Source organism: Hypanus sabinus, chromosome 25, assembly GCF_030144855.1.
Source record: "Hypanus sabinus isolate sHypSab1 chromosome 25, sHypSab1.hap1, whole genome shotgun sequence".
Lineage (NCBI taxonomy): Eukaryota > Metazoa > Chordata > Chondrichthyes > Myliobatiformes > Dasyatidae > Hypanus > Hypanus sabinus.
The window spans coordinates 45,829,341-45,848,611 of record NC_082730.1 but is presented as its reverse complement, the minus strand read 5'-3'; the positions used below and the strand labels follow the sequence as shown (position 1 = coordinate 45,848,611).

General features: G+C 41.4%; 1 protein-coding gene across 7 annotated transcripts in view; it reads left to right on the top strand.

Annotated features, from left to right (window-relative positions):
- shisa4 (shisa family member 4) overlaps positions 1 to 19,271 on the top strand; it is a 139,527-nt gene that overhangs the window by 24,751 nt on the left and 95,505 nt on the right. For 3 of the 7 annotated variants that reach the window (XM_059950516.1, XM_059950514.1, XM_059950521.1), the window contains exon 2: positions 5,930 to 6,107. In XM_059950516.1, the coding sequence (XP_059806499.1) occupies positions 5,930 to 6,107 (178 nt within the window). Of the gene's footprint in view, positions 1 to 5,179; positions 5,271 to 5,929; positions 6,108 to 7,593; positions 7,669 to 19,271 lie in introns of those variants that run through there. The other 4 variants (XM_059950515.1, XM_059950517.1, XM_059950519.1 and 1 more) reach the window with 3 other exon arrangements.

Below are 19,271 nucleotides of genomic sequence, written 5' to 3'. Positions count from 1 at the left end.
CTGTGCCCTCTAGTTCTGGATACCCCCACCAAAAGAAACATCCTCTCCACATCGACCTAATCCAGTTCTTTCGGTAATCAGTAGGTTTCAATGAAATTCCCACCCCCCCCCCCAAACCCTGTATTCCAGTGAGTACAGGCCCAAAGCTGCCAAATGCACCTCATATGTTAACCCCCTCATTCCCAGAATCATCCTCATGAACCTCCTGTGGACTCTCTCCAATGACAACACATCCTTTCTGAGCTATGGGGTCCAAAGCTGTTGACAATACTCCCAAGTGTGGTCTGACTAGTGTCTTTATTGGTATTTATTTATATTTGCATTTTCACAGTTTGTTTTCTATACTTTTGTTCTTTCATTGATCCTGTTTACATTCAGTTCTATAGTAAATAGATTTACTATAAATTCTAATAAATTCTATAGATTTGCAAAGTATGCAGGAAAAAGAATCTTGGGTGTATGTGATGACATGTACTACTCTGATAATAATTTTTACTTTGAACTTTTAAAATACCCAATGATGGCCTCCACAGCTTTTGGCAAAGAGTTCTACAGATTCACCATCCTCTAGCAAAAGAAATTGCATATCTCTGTTCTAAAGGGACATCCTTCAGAGGCTATTCTCACACTATTGGCAAGTCCACTCTATCTAAGCCTTTCAATATTAGATATGTTTCAATGAAATTTCCCCCTTCATTCTTCAAAACTGAATACGGGCCCAGAGCCATCCAACACTCCTCATGTTAACCCTTTCATTCCTGGGATAATTTTCATGAATCTCTTTTGTACCCTTTCCAATGCCAGCCCATCCTTTCTTAGACAAGAAGCCCAAAACTGCTCACAATACTCCCGTCCCATTTGGCCAATGCTTTTTAAAGCATCACCATTTCATCCTTACTTCTAGTCCTCTTGAAATGAAGCCAGACATTGCATTTACCTTCCTTTCTACTGACTGAACCTGCAAGGACAGGCTATTGGTGATGTTCCCTCCTAGCATCTTGAAGCTCTCAACCCACCTGTCCCCAGTACCATCAATATAGACAGAAGCATCAGCATCACCCTCTTCCTGAAGTCAAAGACCAGCTCTTCTGTTGCACTGCATTAACGGGTAGGTTGTTGTCATGAAGAAGGTACAAGAACCTACACCTCCTGGATCATGAACAGTTACTATCCCTCAACTGGGGGGATTACTTCACTCAACCCATCACTGAATTGTTCACACAAATTATGGACTCGCTTTCAAGGACTCTTAATCTCATATTCTTGATGTTTATTGTTTATTATTATTATTCTTTTTTTTATTTTTGTATTTGCAGAATTTGTTTGTCTTTTGCACATTGGTTGGTGGTGGCCTCCCACTGATTCTATTGTGATACTTGTAGTCACTGTGAATGCTGCAAGAAAATAGATCTCAGGGTTGTATGGTGACATATATGCATATGTAACCCCCTGGGTTGCCTCAGGCTCGCTCAGCTCGTTCTCGTCTAGGGGGAGCAGCCTTCGGCCCCGCCATACTGGGTAATCAGCTGGTGTGGATGCTGTGTGATGTCCCCGCCTCGCCCAAAAACAAACAGTACACCATAAGCGATTAAATGAGTACAATTTATAAAGGTTACTATAACTAAGTGATTAATAACGATACAGTATATATGAAGAGAAAAAATAAAGAAAAGGCGCCAAACTTATCAAAGCCCAAACCACTTCATGCACAACCGTTGGAGCTCAATTACTGAAGTCTTCTGGCCACCATTCAATCCCCTCCGAACTCCTCGACTCACAGCTCAGGACCCTCCGAATGGTCAACCAAGCACATCTAGCTTCATCCCCCCTCCTCGGAGTACCTCCTGGCCTCGGACCCCCACTTGGGGTCTGATCCTTGCCCAGCTTACGGCATTGCGTCCTCTCTCTCGACCCTCTCGCGCCGATCTCCCCAAAAGCCCGTCAACAAAAGCTTACAGACTCAGAAGAAAGAACATTAATCCCCATTTGGTTTACAAAGGAATACAATTCTCCCAGCACTCTCTTGTAACAAAGAAACATTCCTGCTAGTTAACAAAACAAAGCCCTTTTGATTACATACACAGTAACAAAGAAAAAGAAGAAACCCCCCCTTTACACTCTCCCCCCATCAAATAAAAGTCATGTCCCCATGACTATTAAATAACTCGCCACCTTTCCTGCCAACACACTGTAACCCAGGCACAAACAGTGACATCTCCTCCCCACACAGTAAACCTCGCGCCCTGTTCCTCAGGCGCTACTTAGGCCAACTATCTGGGAGTTCCCTAACCCCTCTGAGACCTCCGTAACCCCTCACCTAAACCCTTCAGGCTCGGACACAACTGGGGATACCTTGGGCCCACTACCAACTCCTCTCTCAACCTCTCACTCATGCCCCCCACTGCACACAGCTAACCCTCCCCGCTACACCTGACTCAATGGGAGAAGGGCCAAAGGTCTCTTCCTCAATCGAAGGAAAGTCAGCAAAAGGCAGCATGTACCACACATCCAGCACATTATCCATCGAATCTGTATTCTTCCTCATTTCTGTGATCGGTAGCTGCTGTTTGATCTTCTCCAAACGGAAACACGTGGCCTGCACTGCTCCTGCAGTCTCTTTAGCCTCCTGCTCAGTATTCACTGCACTTCTCTCCAGCTTTTTCTTCCTCATGACTTCTTCCAGATCAACTTTAAGGTTTTGCACTTCATTTGAACTGTCGATGGTCATCTTCAGGTTCCCTTCAAGCTTCCGCTTCTCTCTTCTGAGATTTGTCTGTAATTTCTTCACCTCCGCAAACTCCCCTCTCCAGGTTCTCAGTTTGCTATTGCCCTCAGTCAGACAACTTTCTTCATTCTCTCCAACTTGTAAGTCTTCCGAATGGTTCCAGATCATTTCCTCCAGTCTCTCCGTCTTCATTTCAAACTTGATTCCGTAGAGACGGTCACTCACGAGCTGCGACCTTCGCCAGCCCTGGCACATGTCCAGAAAACACTTTAACTCGGTAGTTCTCAGCTGCTCCTGCAACGACCTCACTTCATATTCTCCTGAGGCAAATCCAAATACCAAGAGATCGTCCCCATACACCAAAACTCCAAATGCCTCCACATCCCCTATGGTCTTCCACCTGCCCCGCAGGAAGGTTGCAAGGGCTCCAGATATGCCCTGTGGCATCTTTTCGGACCGGAAGACTCCTAAGGAATTTATAACAGCTGTCTTCTCTTTGTTGGCCTCACTCATCGGGATCTGGCAACATCCACTCCTCAGATCCAGCAGCTTAAACCACATCACACCACTCAGATAGGCCATCGCCTCTTTGCCGCAGACACAATTTAAAGAGGGTGATCACACAGCCTCCACAGAAATCAATCCCGGACGAGCCCCCACAATGTAACCCCATGGTCGCCTCAGGCTCGCTCAGCTCGTTCTCGTCTAGGGGGAGCAGTCTTCGGCCCCGCCATACTGGGTAATCAGCTGGTGTGGATGCTGTGTGATGTCCCCGCCTCGCCCAAAAACAGACAGTACACCATAAGCGATTAAATGAGTACAATTTATAAAGGTTACTATAACTAAGTGATTAATAACGATACAGTATATATATGAAGAGAAAAAATAAAGAAAAGGCGCCAAACTTATCAAAGTCCAAACCACTTCGTGCACAACCATTGGAGCTCAATTACTGAAGTCTTCTGGCCACCATTCGATCCCCTCCGAACTCCTCGACTCGCAGCTCAGGACCCTCCGAATGGTCAACCAAACACATCTAGCTTCATCCCCCCTCCTCGGAGTACCTCCTGGCCTCGGACCCCTGCTTGGGGTCCGATCTTCGCCCAGCTTACAGCATTGCGTCCTCTCTCTCGACCCCCTCGCGCCGATCTCCCCAAAAGCCCGTCAACAAAAGCTTACAGACTCAGAAGAAAGAACATTAATCCCCATTTGGTTTACAAAGGAATACAATTCTCCCAGCACTCTCTCGCAACAAAGAAACATTCCTGCTAGTTAACAAAACAAAGCCCTTTTGATTACATACACAGTAACAAAGAAAAAGAAGAAACCCCCCTTTACACATAGATGTACTTTCAAAAATAAATTTACATTGTACTTTGAACCACGTCAATAAGCTTTCTGTCTCCTTCTTGTACTCCAACTCAGCATTATTTGAGATATGGCCCAAGGCAGTTGAAATGAATTCATAGATCAAGACAAAAATGGGAATCTGATTTGAATGTTAAAATTGATGGAAAAAAATGGTCAAGATTATGTTCTGATAGTATGAGAAATACAGTAAATATTCAACTTAGATTAATACAATATAATTTTTACATCAATTATATATAACACCACAGAAAATAAATAGATTAAATTTAAATATGTCTGACCAATGTTTTCGATGTAATCAAGAAATTGGTACTTTTTTACATTCTACTTGGTCTTGTTTTAAAATTCAACCTTTTTGGATAAATCTAAGACTTTTATTGGAACAAATTATTGGAGTACAACTTCCACATAGTCCAGTATTATTTTTATTAGGAGACATTGAAGGGATAATACCGAAACTTAAATTGAATAAGTATCAGAAAAAATTTATAAAAATTGCATTGGCAGTAGCCAAAAAAGTTATCGCAGTTACTTGGAAATCTGATTTATATTTAACTATGGATCATTGGAATAATGAAATACATAGTTGTATTCCACTTGAAAAAATTACATACAATCTAAGAAATAAATATGATATATTTTTGAAAATTTGGTTCCCATACTTACAAAAGATGGGATTAAATACATAGGTCCTTTGAAGATAAAATTATAAAGTAGTTGGGGAAAGAACAAAAATAAGTATTAAAATTATTTTGAACTCCATGGAGCATGTGGGGATCCTCCGATATCCAGGCAATCTTTCTCTTCTTTTTTTTCAGATAAGGGTTAAGGGGGAAGGGTCAATATTATTTTTCTTACTATTTTATCATCCCATCTATTCTTGTAATTTTCTCAAATTTAATAAATAAATATATATTTTTTAAAAGGCAGTTGATATGGTCAAAGACTAAGAATCCTGCCCTCAATATAAAAGGCAGGATTCTCTTCTCTGTCTAAATGTATGTTTCATTAAAATCTGAATGGTAATATATTTCTATAATCATCCTTTATTTCTGATTTTATTTATTATTTTATATTATTTAGCGATACAGTGTGGAACAGGCCCTTCTGGACCAGCAAACTGTGCCGCCCAGCAATCACCTGGGTGAAGGAATTAACCACATTATATAAATTGGTAAAATTTAATTTCATTGAATTGATTAAAAAATCTACGTTTTTGTAAATAAAGCTCTGTTTTTTTCTTTTTAAACACACAAGTATCTATTCCCAGATTTTGTCTGCAATGAGGACTGCATATATATTCAGTGACCATTTTATTAGGTACAGGAGTGGTACCTAATAAGGTGGCCACTGAGTCCATCTTCTTGGTCTTCTGCTGCTGTGGCCCATCCACTTCAAGGTTCAATGTGTTGTGCATTTAAAGATGCTCTTCTGCACACCACTGTTGTAGTACATGGTTTTTTGAGTTATTGTTGCTTTCTTGACAGCTTGAACCAGTGTGGCCATTCTCCTCTGACCTCTCTCATTAATAAGGCACTTTTGCCCACAGAACTGTCACTCTCTGGATTTTTTTTTGTTTTTCACATCATCTGTTACTTTTGGAGACTGGTGTATAAAAGTCATTTCTTCCCCATTCTGATGTTGGGTATGAATAGCAACTGAACCTGTTGACCATGTCTGCATGCTTTTGTGCATTGAGTTGCTGTCACATGATTGGCTGATTAGATACTTGCTTTAACAAGGTGTACAGAGGTACCTAATTAAGTGCATTGAGTGCATATTCAGTCCTTTCCCCTTTGCATTGCTCATATGGTGTCCTTTACTCTCCCCCAGTGTCTGCAGGTGATGACTGTTTGTGGTATACCGATAAACGAGGAATATGGCACATTGGCTTTGACTGTTCGTTCTTTCAATTCTGCTGCGGAAACTGCACATACCGTTACTGCTGCCTGGATCCACTGCAGCAGATTACAGAAAGACAACAAAAGTATTGTGCAGCCACCAATCTCAGGTCAGTCTCTCTAGTCTGTACTGAAGAGACGTACCACAAATGCCTCTACCCTGGGGCTTCTGGCAGAAGGCTCTAAATAGATTTTTTTTGGCTTTAGATGTACAGTGGATTCCGATCAATTTGACCATTGGTTATTGGGGCAACCGCTTAACAGGGACAACTCTAAAAGAGCAAAAACTAAATTGTGAAAATAGTGGGAACTAGCATCAGTCACGTGCACTTGCATGGACCTTGGACATTACACTGTGCTTAGAGTAATCAGCTTTTAAACAGCATCAGTTGCATGTGTTTATGTTAAAAAACCAGTGATTTTTTTTGTCACAGATAGTTGGCAAGAAGTAAGTAAGAAGACAATTCAAGGCTGTTTTGCTCAGCACAGTTTCAAGCATTCAGGTTGGGAGATGGCAGAAACAGCTAGAGTGAAAATGTAACTATTTCACTACTTCAATAAGTTAGGAATTACAAAGAATTTGAAGGTGTTGACAACCATCTCAAATGCTACAATGATAATGAAGATTTGCAATCATCTAAAGCAGTGACCCCCGAGGGGGTGGTTATGTGTCTTAAGGGAGTGTAAGGGGAAATAGAAGTCTTCGGGGGCATTCAAGATTCTTTGGGGCAGAGGCGGTAACTTAAGGCACCCTAACTTGAGGAACAAGAGCTGACTGACTGTTAATAGAGCAGGCACTCCCAAAAAACAGATGAGGAACTGGAACACAGAAAGGCCCAAAGCTCTGCAGACGGTGAGCACTCATCGTCACAACATGTCTGAAACTCGTCAATCTCATCCGACTTTACCAACCAAACAGACATTATTGGGGATGCATAAATTAGCAACCAGATTGCCCAACAGTTCCCCTTGGCTCATGGCACAGAACAAGTTCATGCAATTTAGCATTTGATAAGTCAAGTACGCCCTTTCAACTTTCTCTACAGATCTATGATACAGCACTGGCCACAACCAAACAGTGAAATAGAGCCAATCAGTGAATCTGCAGATTCCTCTTGAGTGTTCAAAGTGACCTCTTCTTTGGGGATTATGAGACCGTATGTGATTGGTCAATGGCACTAACTGGAATAGTATAAAGTTAGCTTGGCAAACACCAGCTCTACCCTGACTAACATTCAGATTCCAAACTGAATCCTTGTCAATGTAATTTTCACTGCTGTGATCATCTTCACCTCATCATTCCTTTGTGTGTCACTCCATCGATCCATCCGTGTCAACTCACTGCCATCATCAACATCAAATAGGCATTCCCAGTTTGTGTTCATTTTTTATTTTTAACTTAGCCCCATTAATGATAGATAAATATGTACAGTGCAATCTCTGTGAGTCTGAAGGCAGTGAAGCCTTGAATTCTAGTCCTGCTAAGAAACAGGAACTATAGAAAGTGCGTCAATACAAAGTTACATACATGGAGTATGGTTTTATTCAGTCTTCGTTGGATCAGTGACACCTCGTGTCTTATTTGTAATACTGTAGTGTCTAATGAAGCCATGAAACCATCAAGATTGCAGGAGCACTTCCGTAAAAGACTCCCTGAAAAGGCGACTTAAGGTATCACTCAGTTACAGAAGATGAAAGAAGCATTTGAAAAGCATTGCACACTTGAGTCATTTGCCAAGAGAGCTAAAAATGACCTTGACAGTGGTCTAATTGCTTCTTATAACATTTCCAAAATGATAGCAAAGTGTGGAAAATCTCATACAATTGGTGAAAGATTAGTAAAGTGTGCTATATCAGAAGTGATCGCTACTGTTCTCAAAATGGATACCAGTATTTTTAAATCAGTTCCTCGGAGTAATAACTGTAGCTTGTCATGTTGATGAAATGAGTGAGGACATTGAGTATCAACTATGCACAGAGTAAGAATTTGGGATATAACTGGATGACTCAACTGTGCAAGACATGAGATATTGCTAATAGCTTATGTATGGTGTATCAAAAATGGAAAAATATATGAAGATATTCTCTTTTGCAAAAGGTTAAAACAAATTTAAACAGAAAATCAATCTACAATGAGCTCAAAATGTATATTGAGGGTAAAAATATTCCAATTAGGAACATGATTTCTTGTGCAACATATGGAGCACCTTATATGACAGGTCACATTGCTGTTTAGAATCAGAATCAGAATCAGGTTTATTATCACCAGCAAGTGTCATGAAATTTGTTAACTTAGCAGCAGCAGTTCAATGCAAAACATAATATAGAAGAAAAAAAGTAAAAATAAATAAGTAAGTCAGTTATAGTATACGTATATTGAATAGATTAAAAATTGTGCAAAAACAGAAATAATATGTATTTAAAAAGTGAGGTAGTGTTCATGGGTTCAATGTCCATTTAGGAATCGGATGGCAGAAGGGAAGAAGCTGTTCCTGAATCGCTCAGTGTGTGCCTTCAGGCTTCTGTACCTCCTACCTGATGGTGACAGTGAGAAAAGGGCATGCCCATGGTGCTGGAGGTCCTTAATAATGGACACTGCCTTTCTGAGACACCGGTCCTTGGAGATGTCCTGCGGACTTTATAGGCTAGTCCCCAAGATGGAGCTGACTAGATTTACGACCCTCTGCAGCTTCTTTTGATCCTGTGCAGTAGCCCCTCCATACCAGACAGTGATGCAACCTATCAGAATGGTCTCCATAGAAAATCTATAAAAGCTTTTGAGTGCTTTTGTTGACATACCAAATCTCTTCAAACTCCTAATGAAATGTAGTCGCTATGTTGCCTTCTTTATAGCTGCATCGATATGTTGGTACTCAGAGATATTGACACCCAGGAACTTGAAACTGCTTACTCTGTCTACTTCTGATCCCTCTATGAAGATTGGTATGTGTTCCTTCGTCTTACCCTTCCTGAAATCCACAATCAGTTCTTTCGTCTTACTGATGTTGAGTGCAAGGTTGTTGCTACGACACCACTCCACTAGCTGGCATGTCTCGTTCCTGTATGGCCTCTCGTCACCACTGAGATTTTACCAACAATGGTTGTATCATCAGTAATTGGTATGGTATGCCTAGCCCAGGGGTCAGCAACCTTTACCACTGAAAGAGCCACTTGGACCCGTTTCCCACAGAAAAGAAAACACTGGGAGCCGCAAAACCCGTTTGACATTTAAAATGAAATAACACTGCATACAACGTTTTGTTTTGCCTTTATGCTATGTATAAACAAACTATAATGTGTTGCATTTATGAAATTGATGAGCTCCTGCAGAGAAAACGAAATTACATTTCTGCATGCAACAAAAACATTTTGAACTCCGAAAATATGACGTTGGGTTGAAGGTTACTTTTAAGTAAAATACTCAACGTCTATTTGAGTCCTTCTTGTATTTATGAAAAATGCTAAACTTAAATTTGCCGCCAGCAGCAAACCAAAAATAACGTCAGCCAGCTGTCAACCTGAAAAATAAAAGGACTATTTCACTGAACAATGAAAACATATGAATATACGTAAAATAATAGGCAATTAAAATATTTATCATACTTGGTCAGGTTGACTCACACCTGACAATGCAGTCGTATTCGGTAGGGATGGATTGATGCTTAGGGGAGTGACCAGGAAGGATAATGTGTTTTTTTCCTCTCTGAACTCACAGAAGCGTTTCCCAAACGATGTTTGCATTGCGATGATTGCAGAATGTAAATACTCCGAATTTATCATGTCGTGACCTTGTTTGAACTCTCTCAAATTGGGGAAGTGAGACAATGTGCCTTTCTGTAAATCTCTGGCAAGCACTGTCAACTTGCGCTCAAATGCCAAAACATCCTCCAACATGTGCAGGGCTGTGCGTTCTTTCCCCTGAAGAGCTGTGTTCAGCATGTTCAGGTGCGCTGTCATGTCTACCATGAAGTGTAGCTTTTCCAGCCCTTTGCTGCCCAGGAAAGTTTTCACTTCTTCCAGACACGAGACAAAGCGTTTCAGCACCTCCCCTCTGGACAGCCAGCGATAAAAACACGTTGTAGCGGTGTGCTACACGCAGTCAGTAAACTGCAGTCAAAGATAGCTTTATTCGAACTAAACAGCCTTGCTTTTAAGCCTCCCTCAACCTGCCCCCCCATGGGCGCAGATGCTGCAAAAGACACGTACTCACAAACCCCCGTAGGCTATCTCCCTTAGCCTGAACGCTGGCTAATTGTGAGCCGGTTTGGATGTGTCAGGAAATGGGTCGCCACAACGTCTTATTTAGATTGTACAAGATCACCATAATCTTCAAATTTAGAATTACATTTCAAAAACTAACAAACCAACATAAAATACATTGTAATTAAATACTGACCAATTATTTCCCAAAGCAACAGGGAGCCGCAGCACAGACGTAAAAGAGCCACATGTGGCTCCGGAGCCACGGGTTGCCGATCCCCGGCCTAGCCATACAATCATGGGTATAGAGTGATTAGAACAATGGGCTAAGCACACACCCCCAAGGTCCACCACTGTTGATCATCGGTGAGGAGGATATGTTATCACCAACCTGTATAGATTGTGGTCTTCCGGTTAGGAAGTTGAGGAACCAATTACAGAGGGAGGTACAGAGGTGTAGGTTCTGTAATTTATTGATCAGGATTGTGGGAATTAGGATTGCACCCAAGTTACAGGGAAAGATGAACAAGTTAGGTCTTTATTCTTTGGAGCATAGAAAGTTGAGGGGGGGACGATAGAGGTATTTAAAATTAAGAGGGGGATAGATAGAGTTGACATGGATAGGCTTTTTCCATTGAGAGTAGGGGAGATTCAAACAAGAGGACATGAGTTGAGAGTTAGGGGGCAAAAGTTTAAGGGTAACGCAAGGGGGAATTTCTTTACTCAGAGAGTGGTAGCTGTGTGGAATGAGCTTCCAGTAGAAGTGGTAGAGGCATGTTCGGTATTGTCATTTAAAGTAAAATTGGACAGGTATGTGGACAGGAAAGGAATGGAGGGTTATGAGCTGAGTGTGGGTCAGTGGGACTAGTGAGAGGAAGCATTCAGCACGGACTAGAAGGGCCAAGATGGCCTGTTTCCAAGCTGTAATTGTTATATGGTTATATGGAATGATGGTGTTATATGCTGAGCTATAGTCAATCAACTGCATCCTGACATAGGTGTTTGTGTTGTCCAGGTGGTCTAAAGCCATGTTGAAAGCCATTGAGATTGTGTCTGCCACTGACCTATTGTGGCGATAGGCAAATTGCAATGGGTTCATGTCATTGCTGAGGCCGGAGTTCGGTCTAGTCATGACCAACCTCTCAATGTATCACTGTAGATGTGAGTGCCACCAGGTGATAGTCATTAAGGCAGCCCACATTATTCTTCTTAGGCACTGGTATAACTGTTGCCTTTTAGAAGCAAGTGGGAACTTCCGCCTGTAGCAGTCAGAGGTTGAAAATGTCCTTGAGTACTCCTGCCAGTTGGTTGCTACAAGTTTTCAAACCCTTACCAGGTACTCCATCAAGACATTCCACCTTGTGAGGGTTCACTCTCTTTAAAGACAGCCTAACATTGACCTCTGAGTCAGAGATCACAGGGTCATCAGGTGCAGCAGGGATCTTCACAGCTGTAGTTATATTTTCCATTTCAAAGTGGGAGGGGCATTGAGTTCATCTGGTGGTGAAGCATCACTGCCATTCATGCTATTGGATTTCACTTTGTAGGAAGTAATGTACCAGAGTTGTCTTGCATTCGATGTTGTCTCCAACCTCATCGACATGGCATTTGTGAAAAAAGAATTTCCAAATCTGTTTCCAAATCATTGTGTAATTCTTCATCAATATCTCACAGCCAAAAACCTCAGCCTGTGACTTTTTTCAATTATGACTCTTCTAATATCAGCTATCAATAAAATTAAAGCTAATCCACTAAATAGCAGAATGTTTTGCCAGTTATGCCAAGATATCGATGTAGAGTTTGAACGCTTGCTTCTTCACACTGAAGTGCGTTGGCTGTCAAAAGGCTGCTGCTTAAAGTGTTTCTTTGATCTTTTTGACTCTGGTTGAATTTTTGCTCAAAGTCGACAAGAGCTTGGGAAACAAGATTGAACATCTAAGTGGAAATGTTGCATACCTAGTTGATCTGTATGAAAAAATGAACATTTTAAATATGAAACTGCAGCGTGAGAATTTCAATTTAATCCAGGCAAAAAGTGCAATGTCCACTTTTATTGATTGGGAAATTGGAAATATATAAGCAAAACATTGGGAGAAGAATGTTCTCACAGTATTCCTGCCTGGAAAATATGGCACTCTTTTTCACAGACGGTGATTTGTTTACACCTGCAATTACTGCAAAAGGATTTTAAGAATCAATTCAAGGATATGAAAGATCTGGAAATTCCAGACTAGGTAATTAACCCATTTCTTTGCAAGATGGAAGAACAGGAAGAGAGCTTGCAGGAAGAAATGATCAAAATTCAGAATGACAAAGAAGCAAAAATGCTTTTCAAAAATGTTGGCTTTGTGTTATGTGGCTACACAGTCATATGAAGTTTCCAGGTCTTTGGAGAAGAGCCAAACTGCTCTTCATTGCATTTCCATCCTCCTATCTTGTTAAAAGAGACTTCAGTGCAGTGAACCACATACAAAAAAACAGAAACCGCTTGGACATTGTTTCACGTGGGGACTTGAAGCTTTTGCTGTCACAACTTGAATCAGATATTTCAACTCTTGCTGAAAACCATCAAGCTCAAGGATCACATTACAGCACACACGTACTGTGTAAGCTAGGTTTAAAGACTATTACAGTTTTACAGTACTGTAGTACTATTGGTAGTGTTCTAATTTGTTCTAAATACTTTAATTTAATTTAATACTAAATACATTTAAATACATAAATTATTACTCAGTTAAATGATTGTCTTTTTTATATCTCAACTATTTCCGTGAAACTTCAGCTGATAGGGCCAGCCACGTAATTGGGCCAATAGTACTTGATGTGTTCCAATTAATCAGAATTCACTGTAATAGTTTGCAGATGTTGAAAGGAACAAAGCCGTTGAGATTTTTAAAATAGAAAGAAAATTTATCATCAAAGTACATACATGTCATCATATGTAACCCTGAAAATCACTTTCAGAATCAGAATGAGGTTTATTATCACCAGCGTGTGTCATGAAATTTGTTAACTTAGCAGCAGAGTTCAATGCAATACATAATATAGAAGAAAAAAGCAAAATATAGTAATAATGATAAGTAAATCAATTACAGTATACGTGTATTGAATAGATTAAAATTGTTGTTGCTTCATTGACTCATATGTTCTGGTCTTGTCCTTGTTTACAAAATTATTGGAAAGATATCTTCAGTATTATTTCAAAAGTCTTAAAAATTAATTTTCAACTGCATCCTCTTACTGCAATTTTCGGTTTACCAATGACAGATAATAATCGTTTATCTGCTTCATCTCAATGAATGATTGCATTTGTTACATTAATGGCTAGAAGATCTATATTATTGAATTGGAAAGAAATTAATCCTCCAACTGTATTTCAGTGGTTTTCTCAAACTATTTCTTGTTTGAGTTTAGAAAAGATTAGAAGTGTGGTTTTTGATCCTTAGTTAAATTTGAAGAAACTTGGAGACCTTTTATTCAACATTTTCACATGAGTTGAATTGTCTTTTCCTAAACCTTACTTATATTATCCTTAATCAATTGGATGGAGGTTCGGAGTTATTGGCACAACTGTATATGTACTTAATATTATTCAATGGCCCATGTTGGTTAGTGTTTTTTTTTCTCTCTTTTTTTGGGGGGTTTTTCCTTTTTTTTTCTTTTTACTTCTTTGTTCATTATTGTTCTGGGATTGAGAGGTTATATATTTTTATTATTATATATCTGAATGTCTATTTAAACTATTAATTATGTACTCTCAAACATTTTGTATTCATGTTTCATTTATGTTTGTTTAAAACTAATAAAAAGATTTAAAAAGAAAGTAAAATTGTGCAAAAAACAGAAGTATATTAAAAAAGTGAGATAGTTTTCACGGGTTCGATGTCCATTTTAGGAATCAGATGGCAGAGGGGAAGAAGCTGTTCCTGAATTGCTGAGTGTGTGCCTTCAGGCTTCTGTACCTCCTACCTGATGGTAACAGTGAGAAAAGGAGGTGGGTGCTGGAGGTCCTTAATAATGGATGCTGCCTTTCTGAGACACCGCTCCTTGAAGATGTCCTGGGTACTTTGTAGGCTAGGCAAGATAGAGCTGACTAAATTTACAACTGTCTGCAGCTTCTTTCGGTCCTATGCACCCCCATACCAGACAGTGATGCAGCCTGTCAGAATGTTCTCTGCAGTATATATGTAGAAGTTGTTGAGTGTATTTGTTGACATACTAAATCTCTTCAAATTCCTAATGAAATATAGTTGCTGTCTTGCCTTCTGTATAACTGCATCAATATGTTGGGACCAGGTTGGGTCCTCAAGAGATCTTGACACCCAGGAACTTGAAACTGCTCACTCTCTCCACTTCTGATCCCTAAATCCCTGTAAGGATTGGTATGTGTTCCTTTGTCTTACCCTTTCTAAAGTCCACAATCACCCCTTTCGTCTAACTAATGTTGTGCAAGGTTGTTGCTGCAGAACCACTCCGCTAGTTGGCATATCTCACTCCTGTGTGCCGTCTCATCTCTGTCTGAGATTCTATTGACAATGGTTGTGTCATCAGCAAATTTATAGATGGTATTTGAGCTATGCTTAGCCACACACTCGTGGGTCTTGAGAGAGTAAAGCAGTGGGCTAAGCACACACCCCTGAGGTGCACCAGTGTTGATCGTCAGTGAGAAGGAGGTGTTATCACCAATCCACACAGATTGTGCTCTTCCGGTTAGGAAGTCAAGGATCCAGTTGCAGAGGGAGGTACAGAAGCCCAAGTTTTGCAACTTCTCAATCAGGATTTTGGAAATGATGGTATGAAATGCTGAGCTATAGTCGATGAACAGCATCCTGACGTAGGTGTTTGTGTTGTCCAGGTGATCTAAAGCTGTGTGAAGAGCCATTGAGATTGCATCTCCCATTGACCTATTGTGGCAATAGGCAAATCGCAATGGGTTCAGGTCCTTGCTGAGGCAGGAGTTCAGTCTAGTCATGACCAATCTCAATGTATCACTGTGAATGTGAGTGCTACCGGGCGATAGTCATTAAGGCAGCCCACATTATTCTTCTTAGGCACTGGTATAATTGTTGCTTTTTTGAAGCAAGTGGGAACTTCCACCCATAGCAGTGAGAGGTTGAAAATATTCTTGGAATACTCCTGCCAGTTGAGAGCATTCACAATAACTAGAAGAAACACAATACAATCAGTGAAAGAATGCACCCAACAAGGACGGTCAAGCAATGTGCAGAAAAAATCTGTGAAAATACAAAATGGAAAAAATAATAATAATAAGTAAACAATAAATCTAGAGAATCTGAGATGAAGAGTCTTGAAAATGAGTCCAGTTCATTGGGAACAGTTCAGTGATGGAGCGAGTGAAATTATCCTGATGGTTCAGGGGTGCAGGTCCTGAGGCTCCTGTAGCTTCTTCCTGATGGCAGTAGAGAAAAGAGAGGATGCTCTGGTTGGTGGGGGTATTTGATGAAGGATGCTGCTTTCCTGTGACAGCACTCTGTGTAGATGTGCTCAGTGGTTTGCTCTCTGCTAGCAATTAGACTGATGGTATATTTCTTTATTTCTTCAGGTCAGAACATGTCATGGATGGTTGTGGACCTTGTGCAGGTCATGTAATCTAAAATACTGGAAGCACTCAGCAGGTCAGGCAATATCTGTGGAGAGAGAAATAGAGTTAGTATTTCAGCTGGAACGTTCTTCGCAATAGCAAAGAAAGAGAGAAAATAAATTAGCTTAACGTTTCAGGAGGGTGTGGGATGGAGAGACAGAACAAAGGGGATATCTCTGATCTGGGGAATTCATTGCCACAGACAACTGGTATAGTCATTCGGTATATTTAAGCAGAGTTTGATAGTTTATTGATTAATAAGGGCACCAAATGTTACGGGGAGAAGGCAGGAGAATGGGGTTGAGAGGGATAATAAATCAGCCATGACGGAATGGGCTGAATGGAGTAATTCTGCTCCTATACCTTACCCATACCCCTCTCACAACCCCAAAACATCAAATTCCCAAAATGGACTTTATGAAATGTCTATTTCATTTTTCTCTATTTAATAGTTAAAATGAGATTTACACTCAGCTAAGTTGCCAATGAGAACACATAAGCAGTCGAAAGAAAACATGTTTCTTTCCTGTTTTTCTGCCCCTCAGTTACTGAAGCATCTTTGACATCCACTCAAGGGCCACATAATTAGGTTCCTCCTATACTTAGTAAAATGGCTGCAGGGTAAAGTAATTGGTGGAAACATACATCATTCACAACCACTGACATTGAATTAGGGTTTACTTTAAGAGGCTGGTCTGATGTGATGATGTAATGATGTAAAGTTTTTACTGTGCTTTGTGTTCAGTGTTTGGAGTACAATAAATTAGATGTTATGGTTTTTTCTTTAATTAAAAATGCCTCCACCATTTTTATTTGTGACTCCAATGCTCTGGGCCGATTCCAAAGTTATTGAACTTGTCGGCCAACGCAGTCCAGTCACTTTGAAGCTGCTTTTGGGAGCAAAATGCCGATGCTTGGTTTGTACAGGTTGAGGCCCAATTTACGCTGTGAGAAATCACTGCAGACAGCACCAAATATTTCTATGTGGTAACGTCTCTCTGCAATTCTATGGCTGAGAGTGGTGAGTCTGCTGGAACACCAGCCCAAGCACAATAATTACTCAGAACTCACCTTTTACAGATTTTTGGACTGTCAGAGCCTGAGCACTCCAAACAGATGCTCTTCTTGCCCAGCCTTGGCAGTGCTAAGACATTGAAGCTAATGGACCACATGCTGTCTCTAATGGGAAATCACCATCCTTGTTTTATTTTTCAAAGAACTCTTCATGCAGTAAATGCCTGATTAAGTGTGCATAGCCTTCGCTAATGCACCATGAAGGACTATAGTGAGCTTGATAAATTGGCTGATAGTCTACAGTGCAGTAGTGGATCATTCCTCCTCCATTCTTTACCTCAATAAGGCCAGACAGCAAGGCCTCCAAAACAGACAACACCGGGCCTGTGTTTTTACCACACCAGAAAGTGCCGACCGCTTTGCAGTATCGACAGTGTCGGCGCATCAAGACATTCGAGGTCTGAGAACACCAAGGGTTCCAGCTGCCAGGATCGTCTTCTGCTCATTACAGACACCCTTTCAGGGTGACGCTTCAAAAGAATGTGCACAAGTGAGTGTGTGCCAGCTTCGCCTATTGATGAGAAGGCAAAAAGCAACAAAACCTCGCTGGAAGCCAGCAACAGCATGAGGATCCAGACTTACAGGATACAATGGCTGACGCTCTGCTTCGGTGGGTGATGTTACACAGGGGACTTCGTCCTGGCTAAAGTGGCTAGTCCTCTGCTAGGTGCAGATTTCATGTGTGCCCAAGGACTCTTAGTCAATCTTAAGATATGCCCGCCTGTGGATGTCAAGAACTTTGGGTCATTACCCTACTTTGTTATTATGTCCCCACATTGACTCTGTGAAGCACATACACCATTGCATGTGAGTTTACTCGACTGCAGGGAGAATTCCCAAACCTCACCAAGACCACATTCTCCACTACAGTCACAAAACATGGGGCTAAACACCGCATTTCCACAACTGGCCTGCCAGTGCATGCCCGCATGTGTAGACTGGCTGGCAACTGCAAAGGCTGAGTTTGCCAACATGGAAAGATTTGCATTGGACAGCAGTCGAATGGCCCCTGAGCTTCAACCCTCCATGTGGTCCCTAAGTCTGATGGTGGTTGCCGGCCATGTGGAGATTACCAACACCTTAATAATGCCACCATCCCCAATCTTTACCTGGTCCCACACATCCAAGACTTTTCAGCAGGTTTAGTCTATCTAGTTAGGTGCCTATGTGCTCAGAGGAATTCCCAAAACGGACATGATATCTGTTATTTGTGAAGTGGGGTGCCGTGCGCAATCATATGTGATTGAAAACGGACGTGGAAGCACGGAGAAACATCGGGAAATTCCAGGAAGACCTTCTTTGTTGCTGCTGCTGCTGTGAGGTCCGGGACTCTGCCGGGAAGAACAGGCCCCCAGTCCTCGGGGTCGCGTTGCCGATGGCCGTTGGCAGGGCCATCTTAATACGCTCAGCAGAGGATGGTGCTCAGAGAAGCTGTGCCAGAGGGGATGGTCGTCGGCTTGGAGGTTTGACAGACTCGGGTTGCTTTTGGTGTATGCTGCATCTGCGAGGCTGAGTCGGGCGGCGCCTTGGCAGTCCAGAGGGGGGTATTCCCTTCTGCCGCCAGCGTGGGATGACGAGTCTGTCGGGACCCTGGGGACTTGTGGAAACTGTGGTGATTTCTTTTGAACTTACAGTCCTTTAACATCTTGGACTACTTTTACTGTGCCCATTGTCTGTTTTTTTTTTATCAATTATGCTATTGTTTGCACTGTTGTAATTATGTGGTTTTGTGCAGGTCTTGTAGCTTTAGTTTTTGGTTTTGTTTGTCTGGTGGAATTGGAGCTCCTTTCCAGGGAACGCGCTGAGACGGTAGCGCAATATTAATACGCAGCAGCCTCTCCGGACTCTGGATTGGGGATTGCCAAACATTACGTGGATTTTCTGGTGTAGTCTGTTTTGTCATATGCTTTTGTGATATCATTCTGGAGGAACGTTGTCTCATTTTTTAACTGAATTGCATTTGTGGTTTCTAAATGACAATAAACTGAATCTGAACAACCCCGTTCGGCCTCTGTGAGTTTCTGCACATGCCGCTTGGGCTGAAAACGCAGCACAGACTTTCCAGCGGCTGATGGACTCCGTACTAAAAGACTTATCCTTTTCATGTACCTGGCTGACATATTTGTCACCAGTATATCCAAATCCGAACACATATCTCATTTCTGCTCACTTTTCCAGTGCTTAAGCTAACACAGGTTGATTATTAACCCTGCTAAAAGCCAGTTTGTGTTGGCAACCATTGACATCCTTGGGCATCACATCTCCACAAAAGAGGCCACTGTTACGGACTTACCACCACCCCACACTACTAAAAGCCAATAGTGGTTTTTAGGCATGGTGAACTTCAATCTCTGCTTCACTCTGTGAACTGCCAAACTTATGCTTCCCCCTGTCTAGT